We start from the raw sequence: 19,672 nt of genomic DNA, 5'->3' as shown, positions 1-19,672 counted from the left end.
AAGAAATAGCAAAGAAAGCATAACCAATAGATATAAAATTAGGTGTTTTAGACACCTATTATCACTATATTAAAAATCACAAGAAGATGATGATGATTTAACTCATAATTGAGTCACATATAATAGTATTGGTTTATGTTCTATAAATTTTATATTCGGTATAGCAGTTGATGGGTAAGATCATGTAACCTTTCTCTGGTAAAGGTTGTTTTTGTGTTATTCTTTTGTTTTGCAGGGAATAACATACACAAGGGGAGAGCTCCATTATATTCATGTAGCCTTTCCTTTTGGTATTAATATCTTTGTGGTACTTCATGCATACTTGATTCTCTGGGATCCTAAACAAGCAGTTTATTTGATACACATCAGACTTGTTGAAAGATCTAAAAAACTGTCTAGTTGATTCTCCTTTTAGAGTTTATTGGATATAGCTTGTTCACTGACATAGATTATTTTATAAACTTTGTTTTGGTTTGATCTTTGGCCGAAGGTGTCTATATTCGGGTTTGGGAGGTATGCAATGAGATGGTTACTAAAACATGTTAGTCATTTACTGTTTAGGGTTACGATCCAAAGGGGTTGAGAAGTAGAAGTCTTCAAAGCAGGTAAAGCGACTTGAGATAGTCGGCTGCGTAGATCAGACTGGTTATTAGCATAGGGATTCTGAAGGAACTGAATAACTAGTAACTTACTCGGTATCAACAATACGAAGTTGTGGTCGTCAATTTGAATAACGGCTTAATTCTGAGAGTATTCAAAAGTGTAGTAGGCCCCAGGATGTTTCTACCAAAAAAATTTCCTCGTTAACAAAATCTTGTGTGTCGTTTGATTACTTTTCTTCCGGCATTACAATTGTTATTATAATTAGGTAATCACACTCATACATTAATCCGCTTGGTATAAAGCCTCATTGTTGATTGTGTTTCGAATATATACTATATACCAAGCTAACATCTTGTTGAAGTAATCTTTCGGCAGTTATTGTTTCTGTAAGATTACACAAGGTATGTCTATATTAAATTGATACGAAAGTATTATGGTGTACTCGCTACTCTCGTCGTTTCAAAAGGTACACTGACGCGATGTTGAGAGGAATGTGAAATGAAAGCTTTAAAGAAACGGGATCGGTCAAGTGAGAAAAAAGTCGAATCAAGTTCACGAACATCATCATATATATGCCTGGAAAAAAAAAACATATTCGACCTCTATATACGCGTTTGTTCTTCGTATCGAAGAACATCAACTAGCCGACTACCACAAACGAATCTTCCAATCTAGTGACCTTTATGATGTTCTACATTTACGAAGATACAGTTAGAGTCAGCTAGAAAAAGGGTAACTTTTCCTGACTGACTCTTATGATGTTCTTCATTTACTTAGAACACCGCTAGAGTCAGCTAGCAAAACTCGAATCAACTTAGTCAGCTCTCACACTAACTGAAATATAACTTCCAATTCTAACTTATTTCAATGATCAAAAACCCAAAACATAGGTTTGCCTACTTTTACCTAGTATTAAACTAGGGCTGGAACTAGATCCTAAACTGGTTGCGGAAATGTTTGTACTAGATATTTGCGGTAACTTGTTCTTCGACTATTTCTTTATGTTGTTATCGTCGTTATAATCCATTTACCGCAACTATTACAATACCTGGATTATAGGTAGTATTCCTATGAGTTTGTTTAGACAAGGAATTTATAAAAGATTTTAACTGACCACTAAAAGTTGGGATCTTTTAAGTATGGTGTTTATAAAATTGTATACCTTTGCGTTTGGTGCTCAACTTTATCCAAATTTAAGCTTGGTTCCTGGTGGGTCCCAATCAAATAGAATGGCGTCCGCAATTAATTAGCGACCATGAAATCTTTCGAGGAAGAAAGAAAAAAAAATTACTCTCTCCGTTTCTAAAAAATAGGCTTGTTTGGTTTGTATAAAAATTAAGAAATTTAATTATTGTAGTCACTTTCTCATGTTTTTTCCTAATTTGTCCTTGACCACACTCATTTGATATTAGAGAAAAAGGGAGAGAGAAGTGGTCCCCTTTTTATGTTAAGAGAAAGAAAAAAGAGAGTAGTGGTCCCTCAGTGGGTAACTAAATTATAACATTTAACTTTCCTTTTATGGAAACAAGACTATTTTTTTAACATACCCAAATAAAAAAACATGCCTATTTTTTAGGAATGGAGGGAGTAAAAAAAAGAAAGAAGGAGAAGACAAATGAGCAGCTAGGACAGACTTTGATAGAGTTGGGTTTTAGTTCTGCTAGGACAGACGCAAAAATAGAACGATTTTTTGGGCACCACTCTTTTTTTGGAGGGGACCATCATTTTATTTTTGGAAAGTTATTTGAAGTAATATGAGAACACCCCTTATCCATATATTTATTTTAATATCAACACTACCCTCCTGATTATTTTTGTGTAACGATTAGTTAATGTTGAGAAAAAGCATCATTTGGATACCGATGTATGCTTGTAACTTAGTTAATATTGCTATAGATGGCTTAAAATAAAATTGTAACAAAATTTTTTAACTAGGTCAACATAGTTCGGCTATATTATATGAAGAACATGTAACCGAACTTTCTGCAAATGCAGTTCGGTTAATAAATCCAAAATACACAGGTAACCGAACCAGAGCTTTAATGGAGCTTTTGTTTGTTCGGCTAGCTGATGAAAAATCAAATGTAACCAAACTACTATGCTTGAGTTTCCAGAGTTTTGTTCGGTTCAGTCGACTCGACCACGTTGTAACCGAACTTTAAACAACAGAGTTCGGTAGGTTCGCAAAATCTGTACGAACCAGTCATTCGGCCGAACCCTTAGTTTTTCCATGCACTTAAAATCTATAGGTTCGGCATGATCGCAACGTTTATAAAACATTGTCGAACTCTTCGTTAGATTAGCAGAAAAAATTGCGACTTAACCGAACTCATTATATAAGTTTTCAGAGTAAAGTTCGGTTAGGAATTTATTTTTGCAATTTAACCGAACTCAACATTTGGCTATACATAGAAGAGTTCGGTTTTGAATTTTTTTTTGCGACTCAACAGAACTCAGGCGTTCGTTTAGGAACAAAAAAGCATTCTTAGCCGAAGTATTCTTCGTGTTCTTCATCTTTAAAAGTTCGGTTGTAAAACTAGGATTTTTTTTCAAAATTATCCTAACCGAACTTACTACTATAACCTCCATATTCAACCTATTTTGATGAATACTGCAATCAAAAACAAATTAGAAGTAATGGGTTTGTGGGAAAATACTTATGGACGGGTTTGTTTGCAAAAGATTGATTAATCGACGATGAAGATTTGTATATGATCAGGTTTAGATGATCATAAATTGATGAAGAAGAGAAGAAGAAAAATTGTAGAATAGAGGAAGAAGTAGTAGATTATTTATAATTTTAATTAGGTTAAAGGGTAAACTAATCATCTCCACCTTTTAGGACACCCCTTATATCTATAGGGAAGGTGGCCTAATCAAATCATGATTCCCTAAAAAAAACAGTGATGCCCGAAAAATCGTTCCTAAAAAAAAACAGTGGTGACCCAAAAATCGTTCCAAAAATACGAGCAGCTTCCATAATGCCTTCCTTCGTAAGCTGGCTGGGCTTAACTTTTGTTTTTGCACCGGGAAGTAGCACACATTTTCTCAGCCAAATTTATTCAGTAGTAAGAATTAAGAATAAGAAGAACGCTTTTGGGGCTGGAGCCAGGGTCAGCGTAGCCCTTGTTCTGTCCCTGCTAGTGATATTACAAATCTGTACTTCCATAAAACCTCTTTCAAGCTCTTCCTTGATTTGCTAGTTATGTTCACAATTAAAATAGTGTTTTCCTACTTATTTCTATATCTTCTTAACATAGCTTTATACATTATTTTCTATGCCACTACAGTACAAACTTCGATTTCCTTTCTTAACCCAACCCCAACACGTAGAACTTAAGGAGATCAACATTCCTGTCACAACTTGCGAGGTTTAATTGCGCCAACTGTTTTGTTTCTTGGCTTCAAATGCCGCTCCATCATTTAACATGTCTTGGGCATCCGTTTCCATTCCAAGTTTTGAGAGAGCTAGCGCTTGCAAATAGAAAGCAGTGGGCCACTCATGCATGCACACCTGAGCTTGCATAGCATCTCGAAGAGCAAGTTCAGGCTGCCCATTCATTAAGTAAGAGAGTGCTCGCCTTGCAAAGACAGTAGCTGATGCAACGGGCATCATCACAACTAACTGTATTTTGCAAAAGAGGTACAACTCATCAAATTTAACAAGACGTAAGGAGATAAGATTTTGAGAAATCGCTTTTAGTATAAAAAAGAACCCGAGGATCTAAAGTAGGACTATACCTTTGAGTAATAATCTATGGCGTTTTTAAAATCCTTGTCTCTAAACGCAATATCCCCGAATTTCTTTGTATTCAACATCTCTTGCACTTGCTGTGTCCATTCTTGAAATGAAAGCTTCACAACAGCACCACAATGTCAGAAAATAACAACCAAATATAAATTACAGACCGTGCAATTACTAAAAAGAGAAATCTCAATAACACTTTAATAAGGAATAATAAAACAAGAATACTACTAGATGAAAAAGGCGTGAAAGGAAACTAATTATGTGGCACAAATAAAGGGTGTAGAAGATAGCCAGAGGAAGTGTTGTTTTACCTCATTCTCTGCTCCCTCTTCATCCCTATAACCTGTTTTAAGTAGGATATCATGCACAGCAGTAAGATCCATTCTTGCACAAGCTTTTCCAAGAGGAGAAAGCACTGCTGGTGAGGTGGCTGCAACTTTTTGCAGACCCATTAGACTAAGCGATGCCACCTAGCAAGCCCAATGAAATCAAAATCAGATACAAACAAAAAGATCAAAAGCAAAACAAATTGTAATAACAGAATTTAAGTTTCATAATATGGAGCCTACAAGCTTCTCACACCAGAGTGATACGGAATTCAGCAACTAGTTTGGATTGCACTGCAATATGGATTCCAAATAGCAGTGCTCAGATTTGTGAAATCAAAATCATTAGGTAGTAAAGCCACTAGGAGTTAAAATCCCCGACCTGACGAGGAACCTAACCTACACCTTACCTTGACTTCTAAAAACTAACAATTAAAAGCTGACTACTAGTGTTCATTGAGAATAGAATGCACAACCTAACATTGAAACTAATCCACAGTCTTACTTCTAACAGCTACTAGCTTCTAAAATACCAATAAAGCCCATTATTAATATCAAAGTACTGAAGTTAATTACCTCTGTCTGCTTTTGAAGGGGAGCTACCGCTGAAACGAGAAATTTAGTATTTGGTCTATCTCTAGCCTCAGATTGAAGACACTTCGAAGCGAGTTCGACCAATTTGGTAGCATCCTCATTAGCGTACTGCCCCTCCAGTGACGAATCCATCAAGACCAATACATTCTTTCCCCTTATCAAGTCTAAGGCCTGAAGCAACCAGGATAGAAGTATCACACGGTAAATATCATAAAGCAAGGTACCCATTTGTTTCTAGGTAGCGAGATTGTGTCCTAAGAACTCAAACAATTTTATAGTGGAAAAAGCAACTGCAGTAAATTTTAACAACTTCAGTACTACTCCTAATTTTGCACATTTTTAGCAAATGCTCGATTTTACATTTATTACCAAATACCAACCAAAGTGCAAGAAGTGTAAAACTTATAGTACACCTCCAAAATAATTCAAAAAAACCGAATTTGATGTATGATTTCATGACCGTCCATGATTTGATCACATTTGCAAGTAAAAATATAACTGGAGAAACGGATTCTCCAGAAAAACAAAGGTATAAGAGGCTCCCTAAAAAACAGAAGAATGGTACACTGAGCGATTATACTATGAAGCAGCATATCTTACATGGCTAGGAGGGATATGCTTCCCACTCAACAGATCCAAAAGAACAGTTCCATAACTATATATCACGCTTTCTGGGATGACCCTTCCTGCAAAATTTAACATCAAAATCAAGTCGAGATAAAGAAAAAAAAATCCAAAGAAAAAATCAGGAAAAATGCAGAGTACTGAACAAATATAACTGGATATAACTAACACTGATATATCTAACTGTTTAGGTAGCATTTTTAGAAAGTAAGATGAATTGTGAAACTAATTACTGAGTTTCTCAACAAAGTTTAGGTTGGATGAACACAATAATACACCTCATGAGTCATGACCCTGTAACTTTGAGCCTGGTAAAAGCGATTCACATTCAAGGGGAGTAAGATCGTAGAGAACTAGAGATCATATGCACATTTCAAACATCCATAGATAAAATCTTCGCCCTAACTAACACAAGACGTTGCCTTAACTACCCTTTTGCATACGCTACCTTTGTCTCATCAGTCACCCATTTCAGTTGGGGAGGAAACTGATCAGTTCAGAAATTCTAATGGAACAGTTTCCAATCCCTATATTGCAGAAATGTGTCCAGACATCTTCACTCACTACCCGAAATGTCGGCACCTTTTCACACAAATCACACTCCAGCGACTACCCTATATACATATCTTGACACATGGATCTTTCCTGACATCAAGTAACCGAACCAACTGTTCCATGCTAGTAAATTATAATCCAACTTTTTTTCCTCACTAACTAAATGAACCTTTCACATAGCAAAAGTACCTATACCGTCTAATGGCACCTCACATTCGAAAAATGACCTACTGCCTGTTAATAAAAAATGACTTCTCGTGCCTCACCATTCAAAACTCAGAACCTGGTAAATCTTGAAATTGCTAATCAGATAAGTCTCAAAAGAAAGGGTGAATTGAAGACAAATTATACAATATTTGCACAACGTTAATGAAAGCAACAACGAGGGCGTCAATGACGCATCATCATTATCAAATCAGTATCTCACACATTTTTTACCGACTCAATCACTATATAAACTTTATGCACAGTAAAAGAACCTACACAACCACCTGATGACACACCTCGCATCTAGAAAATGACCTATACCAACAAAAAACATTGACCTCTTGTGCCCTCATCACTCAGAAGTTAGAACCTAGTAATTCTTGAGATTTTTAATCAGACCTCAAAAGAAAGGGTGAATTGAAAGTCAAATCAGATATTTATTTGGACAAAGTTAATGAAACAATGAAATCACATAAGCGGCCAAGACAACTACATAAAATAATTATAAAATCGGTATCTCAAACTCTAAGAACTGATATTCACGGCAATAAAAAGGGCAAAAAGAACATGTCAACCATGAAAAAAACCTCATATTACACATTCATGTCAAATTGGCATTTAACCGACATGTCTAGACCAATGCAACCTAAGACTAGAAAAGAACCAGGCATTATGCTTTCACAAGAAAATTATCCAGCACTCATCAAAGCAAGCAGGGAGTCGTCAAATGTACCAACCAGGCCTCAATGAAAAACTAATTTCCTAGCATTTCATATTTGTGAATGAAGACATTATTAAAAATTTCTTGTTCTGGATTTTCTTCATGTCATATAGGCCTATAAACTTACTCACCTGTCCGTAAAAACTCTGGTGGAGTATAAGCGAGATTTGTACTATAGCTTTTCCCATCTCGACTATTTTTCATCAGGCCAAAGCTAGATAGACGAGGATCACCATCCTGGCACAGATACACATTTATTTTTTACTAAAAGTTATAACCTGATACATAAGGAACATATAACAGGACAACCAAAAGAATATTCCTGCAATTGTAACTATTGAACCAACACTGGGATTTGGGAACAACCTATGTAACTGGCAAATAAAGAATGAACTTAAGCAAACACAACGATATGTTGCAATAAAACATCATAAAAACAAAATTTGCATTATACTTTAAGCTTCCAACTACATGAAGTTAATGAGTGTTTTGTTCAACACAATGAGCTATCTTGACTGCTGCCATTCGCTAAGAAACTATCTTACATTGATCATAGAACCTCTTTTAACCATGTTGTCAAGTCTTGAAACTTCAATAAGATCGAGCCTAGAAATTTGAAAATGTGATACATATGTAAGTTAGTGTACCAATAACACCATATTTAGTTCCAGGTTCGAGTTTATTAAGGCTCGGACTCTTTAACAGTAATCTTAACAACTAAAGGTGTATCATACGGGAGATGGTTATACTTCTTATATCAGCAAGATGAAACCAGAAGGGATATATTCAAAAGACTAACAATGTTATTAGTGTATACCTCATCAAAAAGAACTCTATATGCATTCAAATCATGATATATCTTCCGATTCTCGGTATTGCAATGATCAAGTGCCTGTGCAATATAATTCACAACTCTCAATCGCATTTCCCATGGCAATGGCTGCTTATCCCCTGTATAACAAAGACCCATGAGTCCCATACGGATGGAATGCATAAAAGAAACCGAATTAAATAGTCACCTTTTGGTATATAAAGTTGATTTTCATTAAAAAAGTGAACAAATACCCAAACGCAAACCCTAGTAGTTAGCAAGATAAAGATTAGAAAATCTACAAAAAAAAAAAAAAATCAGAAATCTGAATTCAATTGTTATTTTTTACTTTTTAGACATGTTCAATGAATGTGAACCTCAGACATCAATATCATGAAATTCACTGACACCAATTTGCCTATTTCCAACTACATGGAGATCCAAAAACGAATCCCAACCCAAAAATCATCTATAACCCCAACTCACCAAAGTCAAACTAAAAACTCAGAAAAGCTATACTAATAAACCCTAGTAGTTTGCAAGATAAAGATTTCCTTACAGTGAAAGAGATGTTTAGAAAGAGTATCATTAGGCATGAACTCAGCAACTAATAGCCGTTCTTCTCCTTCGCCACAACATCCAATCAAATTCACTAATCTCATATGCCGTAATTTTCCAACCCCAGAAGCTTCAGCCTATTAATATAAACCACAATAACTACAACATTTAGCTCAGATTTTTGTTACCAAAAATGAAGTTGCCATAACAAGGTTAAAGAAGTATACTTACAATGAATTGTTGAGAATCAGGCCAAGATAATCTAGAGAAACGTTTAACAGCAACGAATCTACCATTATCAAGTTTAGCTTTGTAAACAACATTAGGAGCTTTTTCACCACTTTCTGATACAATTTTATCACTGCTAAATCCATTAGTTGCTAGTTTAAGTTCAGATAAACTATATTCTTTAAACACAGGAACAACTTGATTTATATCATCCTGATCTCGATGTTCTCCTCCATTAAGTAGATCCAGTTTTTCACCTTCTACTAACTCTTCATCTTGTAATGCTTGTATATTACTTGTTCGGGACTGTATGCAGCCCATTTTTCCTCAACATCCAATAACTCTATCTAGATTTATGTCTCTAGGTCGCTCTGAAACCCTAACTAGTTCGCCAATAACGTTGTAGCTGTAATTTGGAAGAGTAAGTTCCAAAGTTTCTAGGCGGCAAAATTCTAGAAATTTATTTTGAGTGAGAAATGTTATAATTTAGACTTTGGAGAGACAACTGACGATGATGATGATGATGGAAATAGTTTTTGTTGAGGTGCGGTAATAATGCTTCTCGGACAAACCGGCCAAATAGACTGAAACATAGAACTGAGGTAGGTCCACTGGGTTGAGACCGCGCCTATACACAGGGCCGCAATCTTTTTCACACGTCGATTTGTTACACAGGGCCTAAAGTAGACAAGTTTTTTTGTCCGTTATAAATACAGGGCCAGAAAGTAACACCGTCCGTTACCGTCTTCTTCCTCTAATTCTTCTTCCCTTGTTACTGCGCCTCCACCAGACATCTCCATGACAGCACCTTCAAACTTGAAACCAATATCACAAAACACTTATTTCATCAAACCCTTATTTAATCATGCCCTTGTTTGTGGATTGGTATTAGCTTTAAGTATGTAACAATAGTAAAGCAATAATTGCTCACCTTCCTGATTAAATAGAAACCCTAGTTCGAATGGAGCGGTCTTGAAAACTAAATTTGAAAAATGAGCTTTTCTTTAAAAACCAAAATGGATTTATCTACTATTTATGTCCATAGTCATCAATTCATCTTGTTTACTCCAGTTCCAATGATTTGGTCACAAATTTTTATTAAGGATTATAATTAACAATGTTTAGACGCGAAGTTATTACTGATTGAATCCATAATCTTATTAATGAACGTTCTTAGACGGTGGTTTGCTTGCAGTTATTCATCCAAATCACTGGAATTGTTTTGCTTTCGTGGTGTACTGTCTCAACCGCACTAAAACAATTTCAGAAAAAGAGGATGGACCAAAAGTAAAAACTACAGAAGAAACAGGGACGGATCCAAGAAGTTTTCTCAACCTGGGTAATAGCCTTGGCCCAATATAGCATTTCAATTTTTAGATTGTTTTTAGGTTGTTGGGCTGTGACGATTATCTGGGTTAAAGCCCGGGTTAGCCCAGCTGTAGGTCCGTCAGTGGAAGAAACCCAAACTATTCACTAAGTTTCCCCTTTCCTTTTCTTCCTCTTCTTCTCCTTCATATTCACAAGTTATGTTTCTTCATCCCTGAATCTCTAATTCCTAATTACAAATACAATGGTGATTTAAAGAAGAAACAGACTTGCGACGGTGGAAGGCAGCAGGTGGTGTTGCTTTTTCAAACCACATACTTTTTTGCTAGTAAATTTTTGTTAACAATAGTCAATGAAATTCGGTCGTGCATATGACATTAGTCGGCCATGTGAACATGATGGGTCTTGTTAAATAATGGAAGTTATAACAGTTGAATAAAAAATTAATTGGGATTTGAAATTTCTATCTAACTGTTCTAAGGTGCGTGGAAATAGCGAAACGGTTTTAAGTAATAACGTTAAAACATTTGCCCACCACTTTATTTATGAGTTTGGTAACCTATCATTTTGAGGCGATATACAAGATTATGAAAATGCGAATTCCATATACAACTTTTTGTTTGAGCGAAAAAAGAAAAGTTACATGCCCACTGCTACCCCGCGCGGCACCGTGGGATTGAGTTATAAGCTAGCGACCTTTTGCCGTTAGATCATGAGATGAGACATGAGACATGAATACTGCTGTATAAACAAAAAGTTATTATCTTTTCTCTCTCTTCCTTCTACTTTTTCTGTAACTTCTTCTTTTCAGTGGTGAGGATAAATGAACATTTTTGGTTACAACAATGGATATAAACTTGGTTGGATTTCCATTATTAAAATCATCAATTTCATATTTAGAACACTGTGAGGATTGTTATTCTCTTTTCGGTCTTTATACTCAACTTATCTTAAGTTCTTTCTCTGGCTAACTACTCTTTTATATTGTTTTCATCCTTGATCTCTGATATAATCTCTTGGCTATTTAATGAAACCCATGATTCAATAGCCATGAAACAATTTGTTTTAATTATAATGAATTTATAAATGTATGTCTAGTTGAAGATGTTATAAGAGCATAAATCAATCCTGATTTTGTTGGAACAAGTTTTTCATTGAAGCTTGATATGAAACACTTTAAAATCAAATCCTTCTTTTGTGAACACGTAAATCACGAAGGCATCTATATGTTCATAAACAATGTTCGCACTCTAGGTACATACTCGCACTGATGATACAATTGCATTGATTCCTTGGCTCAAAACCTTCGGGTTTATCATAGCCTCATCTAATGATATCGCGAGAGGCGTTTACGCAGGGGAAGATAAAGAAAACGAAGTATAAAAGTAAAACTCATGGGGCGTTAGACGAATATAAAGTGCTGAAATGTAAATAAGACTGGGATTTACGTGGTTCAGCACTAAGGCCTACATCCACGGGGTTGTTGTTTCACTATGTACTTGATGATTACAGAGATAGTCGAATGACTTTGGAGTTTACATAGGTCTGTGTATTGTAAAGGACAAACTTACACTCACAATCCTTCTCTCTCCCCTTCTCTCCCTCATTTTTTCGATCCCCTCACTCTTGGTGGAGAGGGGGTATTTATAGGGTTAGAGTGTGAGACCCATTTCTGAGGGCCGTTGGAACCTTATCTTCTTGTGTTTTGTGTCCACCACGCGGAGATCTTCGCTCATTACTTGATCACGCAGAGTCATCCTCGTTCGTTCCACGGGTTGATCGACACGTATACTGCTCAGAGTGTTTAATGCGGGTAGTTGAGACGCATGCTCGTGTCAGACAAGTGTCTTCTGCCCCTGTCACATCCATGTCAGTTAACCTTCTCTTCACCGTTGATCTTAGCTTCTTTTGGGGATGAGATAAAGTAACTCTTCGGGAGTTATTTGGTGCTCCGCAGTACATCGTGTTTTCGATACATCTTTTAACTTCTGCCCTTAGATTTGTTCGGGTAAAGATCCGACGTCGACGGGACGGGCTTCTTGGCTGTGGGCGTGTGTCATCATGTTTTGATGACTTTGTCCGCATACTCTCCACGTGTCTTCCTGTATACACGTGTTTGATGATGAAATATGTACACACAATTTGCCCCTTTTCTTCGGGCTTGAGTGTTTAGTGGGAGCATTGAAGAAAACAGACGTTACATATTCTTCCTCTCTCCTAATAACTTCTCCTAGATACTTGGGCATGTTTCTTACTTGTGCATTAACTGCTCATTTAATGGGCACGTTTAGTGAGGCTGAGGTTCATGAAGAAGTTACCAGTCCGGTGAACGAAGAGTTTGCCGAGGATGAAGAAATTTCTGATGGGGAAGAACGCACTGATACTTCCCCTCCTGATGTCGAGGAAGAGGTTGGTGCGGTGTGTGATGGTGTTGTAGGGAGGAATAACTCCGCGGTGGCTGACGAAGGTGTTAATGCGGACATGTCTGCTCCTGCTGGTGAGGCTGCGGAAACTCTCCCCACCATTTCTCAAGAGTTCTCGTTTGACAGGATATATTCCGCGGGGGAACTCTTTGAAGATGCCCTCGATTTTCCCGAAGAATTTTCTTTGCTTTCCCCCAATGATGATTGGGATGTGCTCGGGGGTTCTGGTAAGGAAGATGCTGCTGTTCAGAATGAGGGCGCGGATGATCATAATGCGCGTGGTGATGCCGAAACTTGTGCCGATGGGGAAAAGTCAGCGATGGGGAAGTCTGTGGTTAACTTACCGTCCGAGGATTTCCCTCATTCGATGATGTTTGAGGGTGAGGATGCCATAATGGATTGGCTCAAGAAAAATAGTCTGTTGTTTGTTCCTCACCCTGCCCCGGTGGTTGCTGGTGAGAAAGATTCTGATGCTTATACCCGTCGGATGATGGAACTATCTCCCAAGGCGCGTGTTGCTGAGATGTAGGGGAAAAGCTTGAGTGTTCCAGAGGCTACCCTCGTATCGGACCCTCCATCTTCTGTTGTTGACATGATGGCCATAGACGATGGGTACCAATATGGTTTTCCCCATCAGCGTGTCTTGGAGGTAAGTCCTCGTACGTATCTCTTCGTGACAATTGAATCCTTCGGTGTAATAATGTTTGCCGTTTGACATGTAGATGTGAGGAGTGAGCATTGTAACCATGTGTTGTATCAATTCTTTAAAGCAAAATCTTTGAAGCTAGAGGCTAAGCTTCGTCACATAGAAAAGGCATTATCTGCGGCTGAGGTGGAGATAGAAGAACTGAAGAAAATCCTTAAAGAGAAAGAAAGGTTAGGTGAAGCGGAGGCTGGTATTCGTTCAGAGCTTGCCGCCGTTCGTGCTGAGTTAGAGAAAACTCGCGGCCAAGTTTCAGCTTTCAAAGGTTTGGTTCTTCATCTTTTATCCCTTGTAATTCCTCTATACTACTTAGTTGTTCTGTCTGAGCCTCCCCACCCTATCTTCAGTGGGTGGCGTCCCCGAGCTATTATGGATTCGAAATGAAAGGGCCCGACAAAAATCTCGTATCAAAGAGCTGGTCGAAAAAATTAAGAGTGAAGCCAAAAAGTGGGACGCTCGAGCTGAGGGATGGCGCGCAAGGCATGTTCAGATGGTTGATATGCAGAATCTGTATAATCATGACCGTACTTTGTTCAATGGTACGCTGCTGTGGACACGTGAGAATCTGCGGGAATCCCGTGAGCGTACTTCGTTGTTGGAGTCTAGAATACATCTTCTGGAAGAGGAATTAGAAAAGGCTCGCTCCCTTCCTTTTGCGGGAATTAAGGAGAGTATGCTGTGCCTTACTAGAGAAAGGGACGATGCCAGAGCTGAAGTTGGGGCTCCCAGCAAATCCCTTGCTGCGTCTCGCGCTGAAATAGCCCGCCAGGCTGAGTCTGAGAGGAATTTTGAAGTATGTATGTACAGACTTAACAAAGGGGTAACAGAGATAAACAACGAAGTCAACCACCTTCGTCACATGGATTCGATGAAGCAGGTAGAATTAGATGCCAGTCAATTTACTCTCACCAACCTTCAACTAGATTATAAGAAATTATCCGAGGAATATGACTATCTTGAAGAAGCGCGAGATGCGGTTGTTAATGAGTATGAAGAGGCTTCGGCTTGTGTCGAAGGTATAACCCTATTTCTTCGAGTGTGATTGTGTCTTTTCTGTGCTAACTCCCTTGTGTTGTCTTTTTCAGAGCTCGAGGGACAACTCCGCATTGCAAATGAAAAATTTGAAAAGGCTCAATCTTCCTTAGCGCAGCAGGAAGAACAGACTAATAATTTTAAGAGTTTGGCGGCATCCCGCGAGGAGGCCGTTGGTGCTGCTTCTAAAAAAGTGAATCGTCTATCTTCGTTGTTATCTCAAGCCCACCAGCGAACGATAATTATTATGCATAAGGCTCGGTGTCAATTGGCTGAGGAGACAAACAAGATGCTGGAGAAGATTGAGCTTGGCCTTAAGACCGAGCATGGCCTCGTGAAGAGCTATCCGCGTCGTCCTGTACCTTCCTCCTTGCCTGGCTCCTCGGGACCCTCATCTGGTGGGAGCGTCCCTTCAACTCTTCGGAACAACCCTGCTGATGGGGCGGCATCATCTAAGTAGATACCGCGGCATCATTAGCCTTCCGTTAGATGTATATTGTAAAAAGAATATTTTTGATGTGTTTTCCTTGTATTGGCCTTGCCGCTTTTTGTAACCAACCTTTATGAAATGGATCATTCTTTTGATATACCTGCAATATCAGTTTGTTGTTTATTTTAAGCATTGTGAGGAAGGACACTAAAAACAAAAGAAGAGTGTTTTAAGTGTTTGGGTGCGATACCGAAGGGAGGTACCTTCGTGATCGTCTTGAGATCTGTCACCCCGCTGGCGAACCCTTGGCCAGAGGATTACCAAACGGTGGGGGTCGAGGCAACGTTCTAGGATATGGGGTAAAACTGTTTACATACACCCATTCCGTCGACCCGTTGCCTTAAGATTGGTTGGGTATCTCTTTCTGCTGGGTGCCTTCTCCCCGGTCTTACACTTATGGACACTGATGGGAGAGCCCTGAGAGATTGTAGGTTGACTACTTTCCCCAATATTGTTGATTAGTTTTGTTTACTCGAATTTCAGAAAGCTTGTATGATTGATAGGTTGAGGCTTGCTACTCCCCGTCCAGAGATAGAAACATGTAGAGCGGTTACGCTGTCTTCTTCTTCTGGGATTCTTCACGCAGATGCAAAGCTGCGTTGCACCTATGGGTAGTATGGTTTGAGCCACTTAGCATTCCAAGGATGTCGGAGAACCTCGCCTTTCAGATTACGAAGATGGTAGGAACTGTTCCCCGCAATATCGTGTATTATAAAAGGTCCTCCCCACGTAGGTGCTAGCTTTCCCCATTTCTTTTCTCGTTGATACTGTGGGATTGTTCTTAGCACATACTGCCCCTCTACAAAATTTCGAAGTTTTACCTTTTTGTTGTACTCTCTTGCTAGTCTTCGTTGATAATTTTCCATCTTCTGCAATGCTGCTTCCCTTCTTCCTTCCAGGTCGTCCAATCTCTCCAACATCATGTCTGTTGTGAGATTTTTCTCCCATGCTTCAGTCTTTGTGGTTGGCATGAGGATCTCTGTTGGGATGACCGCTTCAGCTCCATAAGTGAGGAGAAACGGGGATTCCCCAGTGGCAGATCTTCGTGTTGTCCTGTATGCCCATAACACATTGTGCAACTGTTCACACCATCGCCCCTTATGTTCGTCTAATTGATTTTTGAGGATAAGGGCGAGGGTCTTGTTAGTGGCTTCCGCTTGTCCGTTTCTTTGAGGGTATATGGGGGTGGATTTGTTCTTCCTTATTTTGAAAGTATTGAAGAGCATGTCTATATTTTTCCCTTGTAGCTGCTTACCATTATCGGACACGATTTCTGCTGGTATGCCGAACCTGCAAATGATGTTTTGGAATATGAAAGTAAACACATCCACGTGTCTGATCCTGGCTAAGGCTTTAGCTTCCACCCATTTACTGAAATAGTCTGTGGCTACTATCAAAAATCGTCTTTTCCCTGATCCCTCGATAAAAGGCCTGACGATATCTACTCCCCATTTTGCAAATGGCCACGGGCTACCTACAGAATTTAACGTTGTTGCTGGCGCGTGTATCTTTTTGGCGAAACGCTGACATTCTTCACATCGTCGGGACATTCTTGCGGCATCCTGTATCATTGTGGGCCAGTAATATCCTTGCATTTTTGCTTTGTCGGCTAGTGATCTCATGCCGCTATGATCCCTGCGTCACCATAATGGATGTCGTTTAGAATTCGATGCCCCTCTTTCCTGGACAAGCAGCGTAGTAACGGTCCGAGGAAGGATTTCTTGTACAGGATTCCATCCCGGAGGTCATATCTTCCTGCTTTGGAGAGTATTTTCCTAGCTTGTTTATGATCCGCGGGTAAAGTTCCTTCTTGAGAAACGCATGGATCACCCTTCTCCAATCATCTTCGTTGCTGAAATCTTCGTCTTGATTTGCTCTTGACAGGATGTCTCTTCGTCAAAATCGTTATGGATGTCTTCTCTACCTGGTCTTCGATATTTTCTTCCACTGTATCTTGATTGGTAGCGAAGGAGAATTGTGATGCAATCGAAGGCTCGTATACCCTTGTTATTTAATAGCTTCGACGCTTTTGTCCTTCAGCATGGATGATATATATGCTAGGGCATCCGCGTGCCTGAGATCCCTTCTGCATAAGTGCCGGAACTTGATGTTGGAATTTGTGATGCCAATGTTTGGACCAAGGCCATGTAAGCTGAGAGGGTGTCGTACACATTGTACTCGAGCCCTATTTGCCGTATGACAAGCTGCGAATCACTTGTCAGTCTTACATCGGTTACCCCCATTCTATTATTAAACGGAGGGCATGTACGACTGCCTCGTATTCGACGATGTTGTTAGTATGCTCTTTGAATTCTAACCTGAGTGCCTGTACGATCCTTTCTCCGGTTGGGGTGGTGATGACGATGCCTATTCCTGCTCCTTCCTTATTTTTGGAACCATCGACGAAGACTTCCCATTGTCTTTGACTCGCGGGTTCGAGGATATCCATTGGATCCTTGCTTTCTTCCTCGGCTTCTGGTATTCCCTCAATCTCCTCGTCGTTGTCCAGGGGGAGGTCTGCTAAGAAATCCGCCAAAACTTGGGATTTTCGGGAATGTTGAATTTCATGATGATGTTGAATTGATCCAGGTGGGTGTTCCACTTGGCTATTCTGCCCACTTTTCCTGCGCTTTTAAGGACTGCTTCCAGTGGTGCTTTGCATGGGACCCGGATGAAGTGAGTTAGGAAGTAGGTTCTCAGCTTTTGAGTAGCCCATACCAATGCTAGGATAAGTTGTTCGATCTTCGTGTAGTTCCTTTCTGCCGAATTGAGGGTCTTACTGACATAATAGATAGGTGTTCTATCTTCGTATTGGTTTTGACCAAACTGCGCTAACTGCGTCTTCCGTCGCTGCTATGTACAATGCCAAAACCTCATCAGGATCAGGCTTCTGCAGGATTGGAATTGAAGCGAGGTGTTTTTGATTTTCTGGAAGGCTCTTCGCATTCTGCGGTCCATTCAAACTTACTCCCTTTTTTGAGAATATTGAAAAAATGTTTGCATTTGTCCGAGGATCGGGCAATAAATCTGCCCAAGGCTGCTATGGACCCATTGAGCTTCTGCACTTCTTTTAAATTCTTCGGGGATGGCATTTCTACTATGGCTTGAATCTTCGCTGGGTCTACCTCAATGCCCCTTTTTGTTACCAGATATCCGAGGAATTTCCCTGAAGTGACACCGAAGGTGCATTTCTCTGGGTTTACTTTCATGTGATGTTTCCTCATTGCTTCGAATAATCTCTCAGATCCTGATGGTGATCTTTGCGCAGCTTACTTTTGACGAGCATGTCATCAACGTAGACTTCTAAGGTACTACCAATCCATGGCCTGAAGATAGCATCGACCATTCTTTGGTATGTTGCCCCTGCGTTTCGAAGTCCAAAGGGCATTCTAGTATAGCAATAAAGGCCATGTGGGGTGTAGAATGCTGTGTGTAGTTGATCTTCTTCTGCCAGGGCTACTTGGTTGTAACCAGAATATCCATCCATGAAAGACAGCTCTTCGTATCCTTCTACTGCTTCAACCAGCTGATCTATGCTTGGCAGGGGATAGCTGTCCTTTGGACATGCCTTGTTGAGGTTAGTAAAATCGATGCATATCCTAACCCCTCCATTTTTCTTAGGAACGACGACCATGTTGGAGATCCATGTAGGGTACTTGACTTCTTTGATGAACCCCTTCTAGTAGTTTCCGAAGTTCTTTTTCCACTGCCTTATGGTACTCCGGTGCAACTTTTCTTATTTTCTGCCTGAAAGGTGGCGTGCCTGGTTTGATGCGCAGCTCGTGTTGGATTATTTTCGGGTCAATCCCCGGCATATCTCCTAGCTTCCAGGCGAATACATCCGCGTATTCTTTAAGTAATTTGGTTAAGGAATCTTCTCTTCTTTCGTCCATTATGGTCCCTACTTTGATCATCTTCGGGTTTGCTTCCGTTCCTATGTTGATTTCTTTCACGGGCTCTACTGGTGTGAACACCGGCTTCGGATCCCCGAGGACTGGGACGTTCTTTGATTGCTATTTGGTATGTTCTGTCCTTTGTTGGCTGCTGAAGTACCTGTTTCTGTGTTTAGGACATTATCATCCTTTGTCAAACCCCTCCCTGTGGTTTCCTTGAGGAACAGGTCTATGGCCTTTTCTTTCGCGGCTTCTTTATTTTTAATTCTTCGGGTTTTTTGCTGCTCTTGTTCGTTGTTGATACGATCCTGAGTGGCTTGGCACTCTCTTGCAGAGACCCGATCTCCCTTGATTTCCATCACTCCCTCAGGTGTAGGGAATCTGAGATATTGGTAGTAAGTTGCCGCCCCCTTGAGTTTATGTAACCACTTTCGTCCGATAATGGCGTTGTAGGGGGATGGGGCGTCAACCACGCTGAATCGTGTTTCTACTTTTGGGTCCGGCGTTAACTTGCAACACGATGTCTCCCAATGGCTTCGTGGGTGCCCATTGAATCCGTAGATGGTGTAATAAGAGGTCATGTTCTTCATGGAGTTTCATTCGTTTGAATGCGTCGTAGAATAGAACGTTTACTGAGCTTCCCCCGTATATGAGGATCTTTTTGAGGTTACATCCAGCCCACTGGTAGTGTCAGGACAGGGGGTCGTTATGGTCTTCCATGTCTTCTTCGATATCTTCAGCGCCGCAGATAATAGGTGAGTCCATCCACTCTTCGTGCTCGTCCACTTCTGACACCATCAATCTCTTACAATTCGCAGTGGTCCTCGAAC

General features: G+C 39.7%; 1 protein-coding gene across 1 annotated transcript; it reads right to left on the bottom strand.

Annotated features, from left to right (window-relative positions):
• Nucleotides 1-3,750: 3,750 nt before the first annotated feature.
• Nucleotides 3,751-9,565, bottom strand: LOC113297360 (serine/threonine-protein kinase BSK2-like). Its single transcript, XM_026545799.1, has 9 exons — nucleotides 8,979-9,565; nucleotides 8,749-8,884; nucleotides 8,196-8,329; nucleotides 7,510-7,615; nucleotides 5,872-5,957; nucleotides 5,254-5,442; nucleotides 4,663-4,821; nucleotides 4,345-4,458; nucleotides 3,751-4,228 (listed from the first exon to the last, which is right to left on the bottom strand). Exons 1-9 carry the CDS (start codon nucleotides 9,294-9,296, stop codon nucleotides 3,977-3,979), a joined length of 1,494 nt encoding a protein of 497 aa, XP_026401584.1. The 5' UTR covers nucleotides 9,297-9,565; the 3' UTR covers nucleotides 3,751-3,976.
• Between the last annotated feature and the right edge of the window lie 10,107 nt (nucleotides 9,566-19,672).

Source organism: Papaver somniferum, chromosome 7 (genome assembly GCF_003573695.1).
Source record: "Papaver somniferum cultivar HN1 chromosome 7, ASM357369v1, whole genome shotgun sequence".
Classification (NCBI taxonomy): Eukaryota; Viridiplantae; Streptophyta; class Magnoliopsida; order Ranunculales; family Papaveraceae; genus Papaver; species Papaver somniferum.
This window is presented reverse-complemented; position numbering and strand designations above follow the sequence as displayed.